The sequence below is a fragment of the Leucopleurus acutus genome, assembly GCF_964270905.1.
Source record: "Leucopleurus acutus genome assembly, chromosome: 10".
Classification (NCBI taxonomy): Eukaryota; Metazoa; Chordata; class Mammalia; order Artiodactyla; family Delphinidae; genus Leucopleurus; species Leucopleurus acutus.
This window is the reverse complement of record NC_139153.1, coordinates 91,342,805-91,361,259: the sequence shown is the minus strand read 5'-3', so window position 1 is coordinate 91,361,259 and position 18,455 is coordinate 91,342,805. Positions and strand designations below refer to the sequence as shown.

Below are 18,455 nucleotides of genomic sequence, written 5' to 3'. Positions count from 1 at the left end.
AGATCAATAGGATCCTTTATGTCAATAGCTTTTAGTTTTAAATTTTTTCCAGCAGAAGTGGATATATGCCCATATTAACTTTCCTAAAGCTACTGCTTAAAATCAGATTTGGACATAGAGCTGAAGACAAAAAGTATGACCTAAAGCTCTGGAAAGTTGGTTATTTATTATATCCTCAAAGTACAAAAATGAGGATATATCACCTTCTCTCATGGAGTCAAGACTAAATAAGAAGCAAGATGTGAAAGTACATGGCACACAGCAGATCTCAACAGTATCCTCCTTGTTACATACCAATAAATGCTTATGGAATGAGTGGTACTTCTCCCCAGATAGACTGTCAGTTCCTGGAAGACAGAGGCCATGTCTCTTTTCCCCACTTAGCAAAATGCTCAGGTAGAATAAGACAACCATTCTGAAGGAAGGAGAATGATCAATCTACCCCCAAAGGTTGTATTACACAGCCATGCCCAACCACGTGGGTTCTCTATACTCTGGCTTCAAGGTACGTTGCTCTAGCTTCATCTCTAACTGCTTTACTTCTGGACAAACTACGTAACCACAAACAAGCGTGTCTGTCACAGTACTTTCCTACTCTCCATCTTTGTTCACGTGTCCAACTTTCCTTTCTATCCCCAAGGTCAATTTCAATTGGTATTTCTTCCATCTCTCCCCAAAGCTTCCACTCATCAACAGAGAGATTCTCTTTCTTTTGAAATCCTATATTAAGCGTCAATCAAATGGTATTTGGGTAGGAAAATATTTTCTGTAACCCCAACAGCACTTAGCACACTCTCAATTTATTGAACTGAGCAATCGAAAAGTGATTACATTAAAAACCAAGTACTGGCCCCCTATTTTAAGTCTTTTTAAAAATATTCTGAATATTTCAGTAATTAAACACAGTACGTGGCATTATAAAGCAAAAACCTTGGAAGTACTTATGATACTTAACACCTTTGTTATTTAATCAAATAGGAGGCAAGACTGTGAGTCTTTTAGCAAAATGTATGGGAAAAAATTAGGTGAAAAAGAAAAAGCTAGTTTCCAAATTCTCATAGGATTTATTTCTAAGATTCTGGCTTGCCATTTTTGAATATGCTGTGAGTGGTTCAATCAGGACCATCCAGTACTGTAGGTATTTTTTACATGCTAAAGGGAAACAGATAAAACTGAGAGCTGCCATTAATTTCAGGTAGTACAATGTACTGTCATCTAAACTTTTTACAATGTACTGTAGTAATATAAATTTTTAAAAATTTGAAGGAGATTTTCCATGTGTCTGATAACCGTGAAGGTATAGAATCAGAGGAATGACACAAGCACTTTTTGAAGGAAGGCAAAAAAAATTCTTGGGAGAAGGCTTACCTATCTTTTATAGGCAGCAGGGCTATTGAAGGAGGGTCTCCAAAAAAGACGCCTGTCACAGAGCCAGAATCCTGTCCTCACAGCAGAAAGGTTGTACTGGGTGAACAGATGAACAAAATAAGTATTAGCTTAAAATACACTATTCTTTTAACAACTTGGCTGAGAAAACTCAAGAGTGCCAAGAGTAAAGAATGTGCAAACCTTGCTATATTCCACAAAAGATTATGAAAGCAAGTTTAACCCTAAACAGATTTTATTATGGTAATTTTTCAATTTTGCCTTCCAACAAAAGGTTTCAATAGTTTATATAATTCTGTAATTCCTCTGATCAGATTGAGATGGGGGAATTCTTATTTTTTAGAACATATTTAAGGACTAACAAAGCTTTCACGTTCACCCTCCCACCACTACCAAATAATTTCTCAAATGGCCCAAATGTTTATCAAAACTATAACTGAAAATTTCTCTCACTTGGTAAACATTGTAGGATGGCTCACTCAACATCACACTTTTTATCTGCCTTCCTCTTACAGACGCAGGAAAGCTAACACTTGGGTCTTACTAGCCTCCCCTACAACTAGAGGTGGCTGGGTAAAAAGTTCTGGCCAATGAGATGTACCTGGAGATCTCTGGTAAAAGGTATCCCTGCCAGTGGGGGAAAAAGCCAAAACATCACTAGAAGAAATCCCTTTACTCTTTTTTTATCTGGAACAGGGATACAATGCCTAAAGGTAAAACAATCATCCTGAGATCATGAGGTTTAATGCCACAGGTAAAGATGGTGGCTCAGGAAGAGACAGTCCCCAAATTCTTAGTACCTTTCTTGAGCCACTCTACTAGCCCAGAATTGCCTCTCTGCGGACTTCTTGTCCTGAAAGAAAAAGGGAACTCCTGTTTTGGACATTATCAGTAGGGCTTTTAAGTATTCAGAGCTGAAGATATTCCTGATGTATCTGGGAACATTCAGATAAATTCAATACTCACAAAGTAAATATCTATAGTTTGTTTTATACTTTCCTAGAGATAAAGAGTATTTATAAAAACACTAGGAAACAAAAACTGAAGAAGCATTAAGCTAGCTTTTAAGGGTCTAAAATATAATTAGAATTGTTTTCTCTAATGTGGAGAGCACTGCTTCTCCATTCTTTTTTCTGTACTCTCAATAATTTCTCTGTACCTAAGGTAATATACTTGTTGTGAACGGCATGCCTGAGTATGGTTTAATCTCACTGGTTCATTTCAGGAATCCTCCCCTAAAGATCTACTCCAATGTGTAAATCAGTTGATTTTCATAATAAGTTTACAGAAAATAATTAAACCTCTATTCTCTCATTCTAAAGAAATCTCATCTATCAGTTTCTTCCTGGTTCCAAATTGCTCTCCTTCTACTGCCCTAAGTAAGCAAATGTCCAAGAGCCAAGGTGATAAAGAAGTTTAGACCAGCTCTTTTATAAAGGAATTATTACCCAGGTCACACTCAGAAAGAGCACCTCCTTATGTGAATTAATTCTAAAGAAAAAGAATTAAAAATCACTGGGAACCGCTTGCTGCATATCATAGAAACAGAGGTATAGGTACAGAGAACCTCAAACAAAATGTCTTAGCAATTGCTGGCTAACATGCTAAATGTGACATATTTCATATAAAAGACTTAAAAAGAAAAACAAAAACCCTGTCAATTCTGTTTCAACTGCAGTTTTCAGTGATTTCAAACATACATTTTAAAATAATATTTACTTATAAATTAAGTATCCTACTCTTTCACACAGCTAAATATGGAAAGTAGCGGGTGAATAATATTCAGCCTCATATAACTGGCTAATGAACAACTATAACTTGAACTGGATTTCTGCTTAAAACTTCTGACTTCAGCAATATGATACAGATTATTTGGTCCAAAGCTCTCTATTTACAGAGGAAACAAGAAACAAGTTCAGTTATTTACTCCAAGAATCTAAAATAGAACAAGCAGCTGATCTTAACAGGGAGAACTCTTATCTATGAAGGAAAAATTCATTTCAGGAAATAAAAATAAATAATATTAACCCAGTAATTTTCCATGAAAAAAAATCTGCAAAAAACATTACATCTATAGGGCTTCCCTGGTGGCGCAGTGGTTGAGAGTCCGCCTGCCAATGCAGGGGACGCGGGTTCGTGCCCCGGTCCGGGAAGATCCCACATGCCGCAGAGCAGCTGGGCCCGTGAGCCATGGCCGCTGTGCCTGCGCATCCGGAGCCTGTGCTCCGCAACGGGAGAAGCCACAACAGTGAGAGGCCCGCGTACCACAAAATAAAAAAAAAAAAAATTACATCTATAAGCAATCCTCAACTTTTCCAATCAACCTGCAATTCCTCTGTATAGCCTCTTAGAAAAGAGGTCCTTTCATAGTATTGACCAAAAATACCTCAGTTTATGAAGTCCCTAACAAGGATGCCACTTAACAGACTCCTCAAAAAAACAGCATAAGGGAAAACAAAGTTACTATAGAAATACTATCCTTCCTGCCAACACTTACCTTTCAAAGGCAATCAGAGCCTTTCACAGCAATGGAATCAGCAATAAAGTTTTTGAGGAGGATGGCCCTAAATTTGAAGGAGACTTTAAAGAAATGAAGAATACCTATGTTTGCTAGAGGGTGATTTATCAGGAAAAGAAAAGATTTCTCAGTCCAGATTTTACTGGCATTATATTTTATGAAGTCTGTCAATACCAGTCCAAGTAGAAAAACCAAAGCAGAAAACAGAGCATTATGATATAGCTTTTAGATTGTGTGGCTTTACATACTTAATGTCTGAAAGGCATTTTTGTTTTTTTTTTCTCCATGGATTTTCATCATTTGACCTGGGTTTCTAGCAAATGATCCTCATTAAGGCAATGAAGAAAGAAAGGCTTTGATCTGTAGTGGGACAGTTCCATTTGTGATCATTATCCAGGAACCAATACGGTTATAAATCAGGAGTCATCTACATTCACAGATGTCAACTAACTATTCAGAACAAAGGGACAATAATCTGGAAAGCAAATGAGAAAACGAGTGTAAAATATCCTCAGTTTTTAACCTGCACCTTAGTAATGACAAGAAGACTGGATTTATAAATCTTGCATATGGTAAAATGTCATCTTAATACTAATAGTAATAGCAGCAGCTAATACTTATATAGTACTTGTGCCAAGTACTACTCTTAAGTGCTTTAAATAAAGGCACTTAACACAACCCTTGGAGGCTGGTACTATCATTATCCCCATTTTAAAGGTGGGAAACTGAGGTACAGAATTTACAAGTAACTTGCCCAAAGTCAAACAGTGACAATCAGAGTACAGCTGGGATTTGAACCCAGTTTCCAAAGGCCATGCTAATCATCTTGCTTCTACAAAAAAAATTAGATGTTTATATTCTACGACAACTTTTCATGCTTTAAGTCTGCCTTTAAAAAGGTCTTGGGAAGCGTGCGTGGTGAATATACAATAGTAGATAACCCCAAATTTGCTGAATGAGGAAATCTATTACTGCAAAATTGCCACTATTTATATTCACATATAAATAACACGTTTTCCTCCTACATGTCCTTAAAATCTATTCCATAAAAACCCTAGTGCTCAGATTACTCATCTTCCTTCATACCAAAAATATATTAAGATACTAGTTATGAAACACCTGCTGGATCTGTAGTATCCTTTTTAAAATTATGAAGCATTCTATACTTAGCTTTATAGAAGTCTTTATAAAATCTGACCTTAAAACAAGCATGGATTTTAAATACCTAAAGACAAGTATACACAAAATGCACACCTATAAAATCACAGTTCACCACATCTTTATTCTCTCTAATCCAGCAGTTATCAACTGAAGGTGATTTTGCCCTCAGGGGACATTTGGCAATGTCTAGAGACAGTTTTGGTTTTCACAGCTGGAGGCTGGGGGCAGGGATGTGCTACCGGCATCTAGTGGGCAAATACTCTGCAATGCACAAGACAGCCTCCTCCAACACCAAAGAATCATCTTGGTCCAAAATGTCAAGCCACATTAATCAAGCCCCTACATAAGACAAGGGGGATTACCCAATTTACACAGCAAGTTCTGATCATTAAAGAGAGCACCAAAACAAGTCAAAATAGAGCCAGCAAAACACTGTTAACAATAACAGGAAATCACCTCCTTGTACCCTCTCCCTCATCTACTTGATTGAAGATACATATTAAGGAGAGAGTAAAGCTAACCCCTTACATGGTTCAGCAGCTCTCCTCTTCCCAAAGTTTTTCTTCGGAAACTAAATATTCTCAACATTTTATAAATACTGCCAAGTAAAAGAAACTGACAGGCATTCCTAAGTGACACAAAATTTGCCCACCAATCAAATAAACTTCAAATGCCACTAGTCTCATTAAATAATCCCAAACTGAGATAAAACGGTGGTCCTTAAACCCCTTGCTTTTTGCATAAAGCAGAATAAAATGGTACAAGTCAATCATAAAGTATTAATATACTATGAAAAATTTCTTTAAAAGTCTCCTTTGTGTTCCTGTCAGGATATGTACTCCTCCCCCTTCATTTACCTGCTCTAGTCTTCAAGGTCCAGCTCAAACACAGTGCACAGCAACTTCATTCTTTTCCAACTCTTACACTCTGGCATGGCAATAAAACTAAAAGCTCCGTAAGGGAAAGAAAGGGTTTACACTTAATCCTTTCTGTGTCTTTGGAGTTAAAAACAACCAACATGGTACATACATAGTTCCTTCAAATCTATGCTTTCTGTCTTAATCTATTATATAGCAGGAGTATTTAACTCTCTCCATGGAAAGAAACGAGGAAAAAACCCCAACATTTTACCTCCTCTTCACTTTCTTTATCTTCATCATCTGAAGACTCTTCTTTGTTTTTCTTTTCCTCTTCATCACTGCTAGATTCATCTGACAGAATTTCAGGACATTTGGTTCGCTTAGCTTTCCTGGACATTCCAGAACTGTTCCGTTCCTTCTTGTTGCCTTTGCTAGAAGTTTTTTTAGATTTTGGCAATGGCTGCATAAAATAAGGATAACATCAATGAGGTATTGTATTTCCAAGTCAATCACGTCTTTTTGATAACTACTTCTCAACTCAATTCTTCTTGTTCCTGTCTCAAGAAATTTTATTTCCAAGCTTAGCAGCTTTACAGAGAATTCATCTTTAACTTCATGTGTCAAGTCAACCTTTTTGTCTGCACTACCAACACCCTTTCAGTTTTTTAGAACCTTAGGTTCTAGGCAAGAGACTCTTCACATATTTGAAAGAAGTATGTGTTCTACATTCTGATATGGGACTAGAAGCCCAAGTGCACACTGTGTTAAGTTCAGATATTTGTTTATACTTCATCAAGATGATATTTTCAGTTAGACTTGCTATTTATTTCACTCCTACAAGCATTAAAACTGTCACTGCCTTCTTGCTTTAGGGGACCCACTAATCGACCAGGAGGAATCATCCATAAAGGAAATAAAACCTCACTTTACACATCTTGAATTGATGAAACATATAGTTTATATTCATATTACCTATGGGTTCTACTTTCAATAATGCCAGGATTATATTCTCACTGATGATTTTAAATATGCAATAAGTGTTGAGTATGTTAATTGTGAAATGAATTAAGAACCACAGAATAAGTGCCCCTGCCATTACTCTGATATTCAATTAAACCATGTATATTTAAAAAGCAGAGATCACGTGAGGAAAGTAATTTAATTAACTAAAAAATTTAATTTTTAAATGCTTTCTTAGGGGAGTATTTACTAACTTCTGAAATTGAAAACTATAAAATAACCTTGCATAAAGGATCTGAAAAGACTAAGGAATTAAAATTATTTACTTCTAAAATCATGGGCATCTTTTGTCTTTATTTTTGCCTATGTTATTTTCTACAATAAGGAAAATTCTGTAACGTAACCTTAAGATATGCGATTGTGTAAATGTTACTGGTAACTCTAAGCTATGTCTCATGAAACTAGCAGAACCACAGGTCCCTTCTCTTCCAGGAAATTTCAGTCTTAGGGGTCAATGTTACCTGTACAAAAATTAAGAAAAGGTGGCTGCTTTGTGTAATGTGGCATTTTCAGGCTATCTACAACCCACAGGACAGCCTCTAGCTTGCCCAAACAACCTACCATTCTCTAAAGACAGACTGGGAAACAGCCAATCTAGGTACCTCCAGAAAATAAGTCAGTGGACCAAAGGTATTTCTCAGAGAGGTTCTCCACGAGAAACCTCCTAGAATGTATACAGATAACCTTGTTATGTGAACTACTGCCATTACCACCTATTACCAGGAACCAAATCCATCTGGATAAATTCTTTGATATGCTTGTTTGGAGAAAAGGTAACTCACCGTCCAAACTCTCACTACTCACTAAATGAAATCCAAGACATGAATATATTTGAAAAATGTGATATCCCTATGTCAGCTCAGAAACCAGATGCAGGTTATAAGAATATAATCTGTATGTGAAATCAGCAAGATGAGGACTGGAATGGGTGCTGGATAAATTTATACAAGAAAGTGAAAGAATGTTGCATCATTCAAGAAACCAATCAAGAAAATGCAACTTCTAAAAATAAACGAAGAGACTTTCATTTTTAAAAAGTAATAATACATAAATGCCTTAGAGCTTTCCTATACTGGTTCTAAAAATAGCTGAATCTATTAATCAGAATCCAATGTCAAGAGCATCATCCCTTTTTGGAAACAAAATCTGATTAACAGTCAAGCTAGAAGTACAAAAAGACAGTAAAACAATGTTAAATCAATAATTTTAAGACTATTCCTCAAATGATGGAAGCATATGGTAGCACAGAAAATAGCTTGAGATTGATACCATTAGACTAAAGAGTAATCATCACAGAATCAGATATGAAAAATGGATGTAAGAGTAAGATTCCATAAAAAAGGATAAAACAGTGGTTCTCAAAGTCTGGTTCATCGAACCTGCGGTTTCCTGAGACCTTTCCAGAAGTCCAAAAGGTCAGAACTATTTTCATAATAATACCAAGGCATTATTTATTCACTCTTTTCACTGCGTTGACATTTGTAGTAATTGTGCAAAAAGCAAAGGTGGGTAAACCTACTGGTACCTTATCGAGATGGAGGCAGCAAACTATGTTTGTAGTCATTATATTCCTCACAACCACACACCAGTTCTTGATGAAACAGTAAATACTGTGTTAACTCTCAACCTTTGAGTACATGTCTTTATAATATCTGTAAACAAAATCGGAGGTACACACAGAGTACTTTGGCTACATAAGGAAGTTCACTGATCTTCTCAAAGAAAAGCACTTGCACAACTGAGCAGTGAACTAAGCTACCTTTTTTCATGGAATATCATTTTTAAAAGAATAATTAAAAAACTATGCCTATTCAGACTTAGGTATTTGACAGACATAGTCTCAGAAATAAATGTGAGCCTGTCACCTCAAAAGAAACCTGACAGTATGTATTGCCAATGATAAATTTCAAGTGAAAATTAAAATTTTGGAAAGTTCACATCCACTATCATGGAACTGACAGCCTCCCAATACCTAAAGATTTTTTTTTCTGATGAGACAAAGGTTATATTAATGAATGTGACTTTTTGACAGTGTTCAATGAAATGCGCCAGCATTTGGAAGATATGCATAATTCAGGGAACCAACATTTTCCAAATGGAGAGTGCATATTACAAAATATGCATAGGTAAAAGGTCCAAGTTTATTAACATGGTTTTAGATACCACATTACAACTAACCTTTAAGAACCTCCCCACTGTGGAGTTTTGGTGTTATATCAAAGGAGACTATCCATAATTAACTGAAAGGGTTTTTAAAATATCCTTCCTTTTTCTAGATACACAGCTGTGTGTGGCTGGATTTTCTTCATGTACTTCAAGCAAATCAATACATTGCAACAGAAGGAAATGCAGAAGCAAATGAGAATAGAGCTGTCTTCTCTTAAGACAGACATAAACAGATTTGCAAAAACAGAAAGCCGTTCTTCTCATTAAAATTTTGTATAGTTATTTTTCATACAAATATTACTTTTGTTAACATGTAGTGAGCCTGTTATTTTAGAACTTTTCAGTTTTAATTCAGAATACAGTAAATATCAAAATAACCCACATAAACAAAAGCTCTTGAGGCCCTCATTGATTTTAAAAGGGTAATGGGGTCTTGAGACTAACACACTTGAAAATCACTGAGGAAACGTTGAATATAAACATATCCCTCGTATCTCAGGCAACTTAGTAATTGCTTCTGGTGAAATAGTGTTCAAACTCATCTTTTAAATAAATCAACTAGAACCCCTCCTCCCCCATTACCATATGCCTTCAGTTTGTGGCTGTATGACAAAAATATCCTTAAGTATCACTATCCAGCTAATGGTCAACAGGACCAAGAGCAGACAAAAATAAAGTCCCAGAGCTATTTTCTGGTTTCTAATCTTAATGCCCTTCTCCCCTCACTGATGGTGTTCCCCTGAACTCCTAGGCCCTCTAGATCTCTTCCCAATTTCTTTCCTATCAAAATGAGAAAATATGAAAATATTTGCTAAAAGATTGAAAACAAACTGAAAATGCAAGGTCATATAATTAACACTTCAATAAACATTTTAACTCAGTGATGTCCTTTGTTACTGTTGAACAATCAGGGCAAACCTAATCCAGATTTTAGAAGAGTAGTGAAAACTGTAAGACTTTTACTTCCCTGTCCAGCTCCTGGGCTCTCTTGATGATTCTGGAAATACAGTCCAAGAAACTTCAAAGAGCCAGCTTTTTTCTGTCACTTTCTCATAACCTTATTCCAGTATCTAGTAAATATCCAGCTTTAATACACCATCTTGCCTTTCCTGATCTGATTATAGGTCGCACACTCTCCCTCACCAGCCCAACACCTCACCCTCAGCTCAACCTGTTTCTGTCCTTCAAGTGCCTTCTATATACATAACTCTGGATACTTCCTTTGTATTTCTGTCCCATTTGACATTTAGTTAACAATTATTTTTCTTAATCTTACATCCTTTACATCTGATAAGGGAAAACACATCCGTATGCCTTCTCTGTTATTTCTATCATGAAATTGTTGCAGATATGTCAACGGAAGGCATATTCTTTGAATGTAAAAGATATTACTGAATGTTGACAGCAATGCTAATTAAAATGTTCCAGAAAAAAAGAGAATGGAGACACTACAAATAACTGATTTGTTACTGAAATAGTAAAAAGTGATCCTCACTTTGCCAGAAGGCTTTGGATGCATTAAGAAATTCAAGATCCTTTTCACGAGTTCACTATTTACACCTGATCGCTCCAAATCAAGAACCTCGCAGATGCTCTTTAACATGGCATTTCTAAATCTGAAACAGAAAATGGAAGAAACCAATGTGATTATGTAGGAAAGTTTATAAACATTCTCCACAATATAAAGATAATAGCTAACCAAACTGGCTCAGCCACAAATATTAAGAAAACAGCCAATGTTTCTCTGAATCTTAGAAGTACTCCCGATAATCTTGACTACTGCACAAAATACAACCAGATGTAATTATTAATAAATGGAAAACATCATTTACCAATTAAGTCTTAAAGGTGGTATGAAAATAAATTCACTTAGTTCACTGAAATATAACCTAAAGTTTTCAATACTATAAAATTCACAGACTTGTTAATTCTTCTGGCTGGTGACTGATTAAACAACACATTTTCCCGAGTATTCCTACTGACAATGTCTCAAAGAAGGTATAGGTAATGACCTTTAATACTTAGAGTTTTTAAACTACAGGTGACTTAACAAACAAAAACACTTATAAGAATATATCATCACATTAAAAAAAATTTTTTTAAAGAATATATCATCTTGTTTGCATTAGAATGGAAATGATTTCTATCAAATTGATTAACTTCAAAATAGTTTAAATGGTACCTATAAGTGGGAGAACAGAGTGGCTGGCAGGGAACAGGAATGGAAGAGTTTTCACTACATTTCCTTTGGACCTCCTGAATTTTGGACTGTGTGAATGATTTACCTGTATCATTCTTCTAAGAAACAGAAATGTCTTTTGAGTTTTCAATAATCTTGACAGCCACTATTTATCAGAAATAATTAATACTTTATGATGACATGCTCTTGGAATTTAAAGCAAAGAATCATCAGTCTACTGAAAATGTAAGGGCAGTTATATTTAAATGTTTAAAATTAAGTGTGAAGCACATTAACTATGATATTTATAAAAATAACTTACTTTTTCAACATTTCTTCCTTCTTTTTATATTGGATACTTCCTTTTTCAAATGGAAATCCACTGAACTGACCCACATTCTTCTTTAATGAGGACACCTGAAAATGTTTCTCCTATTATTAATGCTACTACTTATTACCCAGTAATGTACACAAGAAAAATTTCAAAGCCAACACCTTTATTTTCACACCTGTCTCCACACTATAATATTGGTGTATTCAACATTTTTTCTTCACATTGGAAAACTGTATTTGCTACTAAAATATTAACATTATAAAGTGTTCAAACTCAATTCTTTGAAAATAACAATTTGAACTGAAATGCATTTCATCTGGGAATTTTTACTAGTAATTATAAAACCACAACTAAATGTTACCTGACAGCACCAGGGGATGTGGAAAGTTACTAAAAAGACAGCCTACTCCCTGGCGGTCCAGTGGTTAGGGCTCCGTGCTCTCACTGCCAAGGGCCCGGGTTCAGTCCCCGGTCAGGGAACTAATATCCCACAAGCCGTGCGGTGCGGCCAAAATAAATAAATAACATTAAAAAATAAATGACGTCCTTTCCTTACATAATACAAGTTGCTAGTAATATTTCTTATTTTCCAACAGAAAGTCAGGGATTGATTCTTTAAAAAGAACAGAGCACCTCCAAAAGTTAATACCATTTAGCAGTAATGGGACTTGTGTAGATTAGATTGTTGTCAGGGTCGACTGAGGTAACACACATGAAAATAAATTTTACCATGCTTCAGACAGTCAAACAATGTCAAACTTTACTTTGTCCACTCACAGCTCAAAGTCTCCTCACTTATATGAAATACTGAAGTTGTGTGTACAGTATAGTAATTCAGTAAATGAAACACTGATTTATTCTAACACTGGCAAAAAATTACCACCTAATTTAACAGATATTTATTCAAAATGAGATACAATATGCTGTAATCATTTATTTCTGAATGGTTAGAAACATCCAAAAAAGGGAGTTCCCTCGTGGTCCAGCGGTTAGACTTCGTGCTCCCAATACAGGGTGCCTGGGTTTGATCCCTGATCAGGGAACTAGATCCTGCGTGCCACAACTAAGACCCAGCACAGCCAAATAAATAAATAAATAAAAATTAATTTTTTAAAAATCCAAAGAACAGATTTCTTCTAATACAGTTAAAAATCACTAAAATCATCATAATTTTGATTTCACAATGTGAAATTTTAGTTTGCCTTAAAAACAACTACAGTATGAAGAGCCCTGGATGTTAAAATACTAATGGCTAATATCCAGCTACATGTCCTGTGATAAGTCATTCAACTGTGTGTCAGCTGGCTCACTTGTATGGTATGGAGATTGATCTAGTTGATTGCTTAAGTCCTTTCCAGAACTAAAATTATGCTTCCACTGTGAAGTATTTTAACACATAAGTATACTACTAGGTAAAAGGTATAAAAAAGGTCTTACTGTGCCTGGTCTGTTGTAAAGCAGTTTATGTAGATTTCTAAGCTCATCCGTTTTCTTCTTACTCAGAAAAAAATGTATCCTTTCAATTTCACAAAGTTTCTGCCCCTTTCCTAGGAAAAAATACCATGTTAAAGTTAAATACCCATTATGTGTTAGAACATTTAATTTAATGAGAATTGTTTTTTACAGCATAATTTACATATAACTTGTTCTAATAGGGCAAATTAAATAGAATTACACCAGTTATATACTGCTACTTAGTAAACACTAAAAACTAATAAGCACTGCTATCCATCATTTTGTACATTTAGGCGTTTTCACTATAAAATGAAAGGAACATAAACTTACCTTGTGCAATTGTAAATGGCTCTCTTTGCAAGGAAGAGACTTGCATTGTCAACCTCTCTACTTTTTTCTTTTCCCTCTTGCCTTCCACGATGAGACTCTTTTCTAGAAATCAATTTAATACTTCTTAAATAACAAAAAGCTTAAAGAAGGTATTAACTTTATTACATAAACATAAACTCTTCTCCTGAGCATGATTTTGAGAAGTAAATGATACAACAGAGATGAAAATACGTGATAAGTTAATAGCGTCGCTGAAGATTTTTAAAAGTAACATTTTACTTACCTGGCAACCCCACAGGGGAACCAGTTTTTAAAAAAAAAATCAGAAAGCAAACAAACTTCTATCCAGCTACAATTATTGCTATGGAAGTCCAATCATTTTATTTGTGAAAAATCACCAAGGTACTCATTAAACCTACGATTTGACTAGACATAATTCTATTAATTGGGATTCCATTTACCGTACATCAGAAAACAGCAAGTTTAGATTGAGATTTTAAGAACTTCAAGAGATATTCAGGGCAAAGCAATAATTTAGTAAGCTGACAGAAGAAAAGCAACAGTAAGGCAGAGCAGCCTGGAGTTACTATGGCTAGGGTAAAATTCTACAAGTTTACATTTAAGGCAATCAATTGGGAGGGCATTACTTTGTAGTTCAATAAATGATGTTCATAATAATGGTCATAAAACCCTGTAAAAAAGTTTTGCAATGTTTAGTCCGGACTGCTTTTTTTTTCCTAAGCTAGGTAATATATATATTTTACAATTTAAACGTTATGCTGGATTTTCTTTTTTTTATTTTTGGCTGTGTTAGGTCTTCACTGCTGCGCACAGGCTCCCTCTAGTTGCGGTGCGCAGGCTTCTCATTGCGGTGGCTTCTCTTGTTGCGGAGCACGGGCTCTAGGCCCACAGGCTTCAGTAGCTGTGGCTCGCAGGCTCAGTAGTTGTAGCACACGAGCTTAGCTGCTCTGAGGCATGTGGGATCTTCCTGGACCAGGGCTCGAACCTGTGTCCCCTGCACTGGCAGGCAGATTCTTAACCACTGAGCCACCAGGGTAGTCCCTAGGCTGGATTTTCTAAAATCCACTTACTTTCTGACTGAGATAAAGTCAGATAAATAAGAGGACACTATAGATTGCTGGAAGTGCTTCCACTCATTCACCTGCATGCCTATTTTGTGCCAAGTTGCACTAGATACTAAGGAGGCATCAATAGATGATTAAGAAACTGAATATTTCTTGAAAGAGATCATGTCTACTGGGGTCCGTGAGACACAAATATACTCCAAAGTAGAAGATGATAACACACTTTAAGAAAGATATAATTGAAAGTTCTCTGAGTTGATGAAAGAGTAATTCTTTTTCAATTATGGAAAAAGGACCAAAACACTGGATCTGGCTTTGAAGGACAGGTAAGATTTGGAGACGTAAGGATCTGCCCATAAAGAATTAGTAAAAAGAAAGGGATTCCAGCAGGTGTATGCTGGCAATGGTGTGCGGCAAGGAGAGAAAGCGCTCTAAAGCAACGCTGGTGACCACCACTTCCTTTCCCTGAGTGATGTAAGCCCTTTGCTTGCTGCTGATTACCATCTATAAGCTAATGGCATTCCTGGTCTACCTCCGGTCCAGAGCCTTCTCCTGAGCTTCAGACTGTCATCTGAACAGCTCCACTTCATGTCCTACAGGCTCCAAACTCAATGCATCCGAAACAGAAGTCATAATCATCTCCAAACTCACTCACCTTCATGAATTCTATCTTTCAGAAAATGGCAGTATTATCCACCCAGCTGCCAAAGACAGAAACCTAGGAGTCATCTTTTACAAGGCATCTCCTACCGCCCTTCCCCTCACTCCCCAAACCACGGCCAAGCTAAGTCAATTCACCCCCTTACTTGGCACAAATTTCAGTGTCTTGTTTCTATGATGCCTCAGTAGTAGAGTTAAATTTTCAGGGCCAAGTAGGATAAAAACATCCACAATTTCGACTGCTCCACAAACACCTCAAATGAGGAAAAGGAGAACAATAATAAATTAGGACAACTATAGAACTGCCTGGGGCTATTTTTTTTTTAAATTTTCATGTTAAAAAAGATCACAATTTAAACTGCCATCCATCTCCCTAGCATTACTGTACCGGTCATTTATAGAATTTTTACATGACTTCTGTAATTTCTTCCTGATGTGAAGAAATTCATCATCTCGGTGGTATCCAAAACCAAAAATTCGAGGAAAAAGCGCTGAGAAAGTCTTGGACTAGTAGTGAGATACTGCGGCCAATTTCCAGTTATTATATTATGAATAATTTAAAAATAACTCATATTTTTCCTAAACGTTTTTGTACTTAAACGTGGACATGCTTCCCCTTAGAGCACATACCACTTTAGACAAACAAAAGGCACACCGTGTAATCTCAACCCAGATTGTATTTATAAAAAGTGCTGACGGTGGACTGGTTTAGACTTAAAAAAAAAAAAAATTGACAGTGAAACCTGGGTTTGGGACGAAATCCTCAAACCTCTTCCCAAGTTTGGTTGAGCGGTAGTCAAATATTAAACAAACCTAGATTGGGCTAACACCACGAGAGAAGGATAAGATCTGTGACACGGAGCTTTAAGTGGTTAGAAACATTTTAGGAAGCGGGCACACCTAAGGGGCACTGACCCATGCATCCTGGATAAACTGACGCAGCATACCACTCAATTCTCTAAGGCTCCTCGGTTTCGTGCCTCCAAATAGGCTACTACCGCTCTCTCTCAACACCAAAACTGAGACAGCTCTGAGCTCTCATTTAACTTTCTTTCACAGTTCACTGCTTTCGTATTTAACTACTTTCTAAGGGAGCAACAGCTTTCACCGGTGTTTCCCCGTGAAAGTAACTCCCCTAAGCCTTTGAAAAGAACGTCTGTTGAAGTTCGGCAAATAAATTAAAACTATTAAAATATTTCCAGGACTCGTATTAGTAACTTTTTCAAGTCTTAATATATGATTTCAGTTAGGACCCTACAATAATTTCAAAAGGCAAAGGACGTGTACTTAAATTAGCAAAAACAAAACATTACCTTAGGAACTCCCAAGGCTAGCAGTTTTAAAAAAACAGATCTGAAACTTACAAACTTCCTGTCAAATGATAAAATGTTATGAACTTCTCTGTTGCTGGCGAGAAGTAAACTGCACTCCAAAGTAGTAACAACGGAACGAGTAATTTTTTTTTAATTGGAATTCCCAAAGTTATTTTCTCTGCTACTGCTCAACACGAAAAACCCTAATTCCGCAAACATTCTTACTGAAAATCACTCCGATTTAGCGTCTCTAAGCGCAAAAACAGCCAGAAAACCGTTTTCGGGAAAATCGATCACTAGCAACGAGACTTCCTCCCCACCTTTCTCTTCCTCTTCCTCCTCTTCCTCGTCGTCCTCGTCCTCCTCTTCACTTTCTTCTCTCGGGCCGGGCATTTCGGGCTCTTTCTCGGACGCGGGCTGGGCGGGGGCTCCCTCTCCCTCCGCAGCGGGGCCGGAGGAGGACATGCTGTGGACCTGCGAGCGGGGAGGAAGCCACACGTCTCGGTCCCCTCGCCCCTGGCTGGAAGGACGCGGCGGCTCCAACCGGCCACCCCCGGGAGCCGCGGGACACCTGACCGCAAAGTTGCCTCCCAGCGTAGCCGGGTCTGCTGCTCTCACTCCCCGGGGGCGGCTTCCCTCTTGCCCCGCAGGCAGTCCGGCCGTCCTGAGGCGGGAAAGCGCGGGCGCCTAGCCGCCCCTCCCACCGCCCGGCCCGCGCCGCCGGCCGCCCCGCGTCCCCTCCCCCGCCCCAGGCCGCCGTCCAAATGGCCGCGGCGGTGCGGGCGGGCCCCGCGCGCCCTCTCGGCCTGTCCTTCGCCAACGCGGCCCTCACCACGGGTCCCGGCCGCCGCGGGCCTGGCGCACGAGGGCACGAAGACGCTCCGGGCGGTGGCGACGGACACCGAGGAGGACGCGCGCGGACTGCTCGCTGGCGTGACGCTTGCGCCGCTCTCTCGAATGCCCAGAATCAACAAGATTTTCAAAATGGCGGTTCGGGAAGGAAAGCGGGAATGCGGCGGCCAATCAGGGCCGTGAGCTGGGAGTTGGCGCGCGCGGAGTGGGGGAGGCGGGGCGGGCCGGCGCCTCTGTGGGAAGCCCCGGCGGGCTAGGCTGGGGCGGGGGTGCGAGGGTCGCCCTGGCCGCGGGCGCAGGGGCGTCCCAGGCGGCCCCCAGCGGCGTCCGGCGTCTGGTCGGCGTTCTGCCTGGAAAGCACACAGGCCGCTTCCCGGGCGGCGGGCGGGAGCGGGCGCGGGACCGGCGAGGCGGCGCCGAGCTGAAGAACGCTACAGGGCCTGCATGTGTATTGTCTCCGTGGCTCGTTCCCGGAAAAGAGGAGCGGCCGCGGGTCCGCGAGGGGGCGGGCGGAGGGTGGTGAAGAAGTTTACATCCCGTGAAGTCGCTGCTACAGTATTTCCCAGAGGTTGAGGGGAATAACTAAGTGAGCGATCTCATTTGGGTCCCAGAGATCACGCTGGTGATGACTTCCGAATCTGCTGTATTTCGGAGGACCCCGTCGCTTGTAAGGTGCACCGCAAGGGAAAAGCCCCTACCACGTTGAAAATTCAGTCACCGGAGAGAAAAAGATTTCCAGACCTGTAAATGTAGGGGGAAATCATGTGTGTTAGTTATAATAGAGGAAATACGGTATCACCCAGTCCAGGCTCTTCTCCCAGAGTTCTAGGCCAGCTCCGCAGAATCCTTTAAAACTCAACGTTTAAAAAAGTGAACACATTGCTCCCATACCCTTGAGTTTTCGGGCTTGCAGGTCGAAACCCTAGCAATAAACTCATCTTTTGGCTTTGTTTAAGAAAAAACAAAACACAACACAGTGCTTCCCCCCGCCCAAATGCTCCCCCTTACTGTATTTGATTCCCTTTATTCCCCCCCCTAACCCCGAAGTCCTCAACCACTGTCTGCCCACAGGATCCTTTTACTGGATGAATTTAACAGAAATGTGATCAGTTAAATTTCCCTGAATGGACTCCGGT

The 18,455-nt window shown here is 38.7% G+C and overlaps 1 protein-coding gene across 2 annotated transcripts in view; it reads right to left on the bottom strand.

Annotated features, from left to right (window-relative positions):
- The window catches only part of DEK (DEK proto-oncogene), a 29,724-nt gene extending 12,275 nt beyond the window's left edge, over positions 1-17,449 (bottom strand). Inside the window, exons 1-7 of one of the 2 annotated variants that reach the window (XM_082848848.1) lie at positions 17,300-17,449; positions 16,788-16,941; positions 13,410-13,511; positions 13,062-13,171; positions 11,613-11,707; positions 10,607-10,727; positions 6,197-6,385 (exon numbers count right to left, since the gene is read on the bottom strand). In XM_082848848.1, coding sequence (XP_082704974.1) covers positions 6,197-6,385; positions 10,607-10,727; positions 11,613-11,707; positions 13,062-13,171; positions 13,410-13,511; positions 16,788-16,932 — 762 coding nt within the window. In that variant the 5' untranslated portion in view covers positions 16,933-16,941; positions 17,300-17,449. Of the gene's footprint in view, positions 1-6,196; positions 6,386-10,606; positions 10,728-11,612; positions 11,708-13,061; positions 13,172-13,409; positions 13,512-16,787; positions 17,107-17,299 lie in introns of those variants that run through there. The other variant, XM_082848849.1, reaches the window with a different exon arrangement.
- Positions 17,450-18,455: the final 1,006 nt, after the last annotated feature.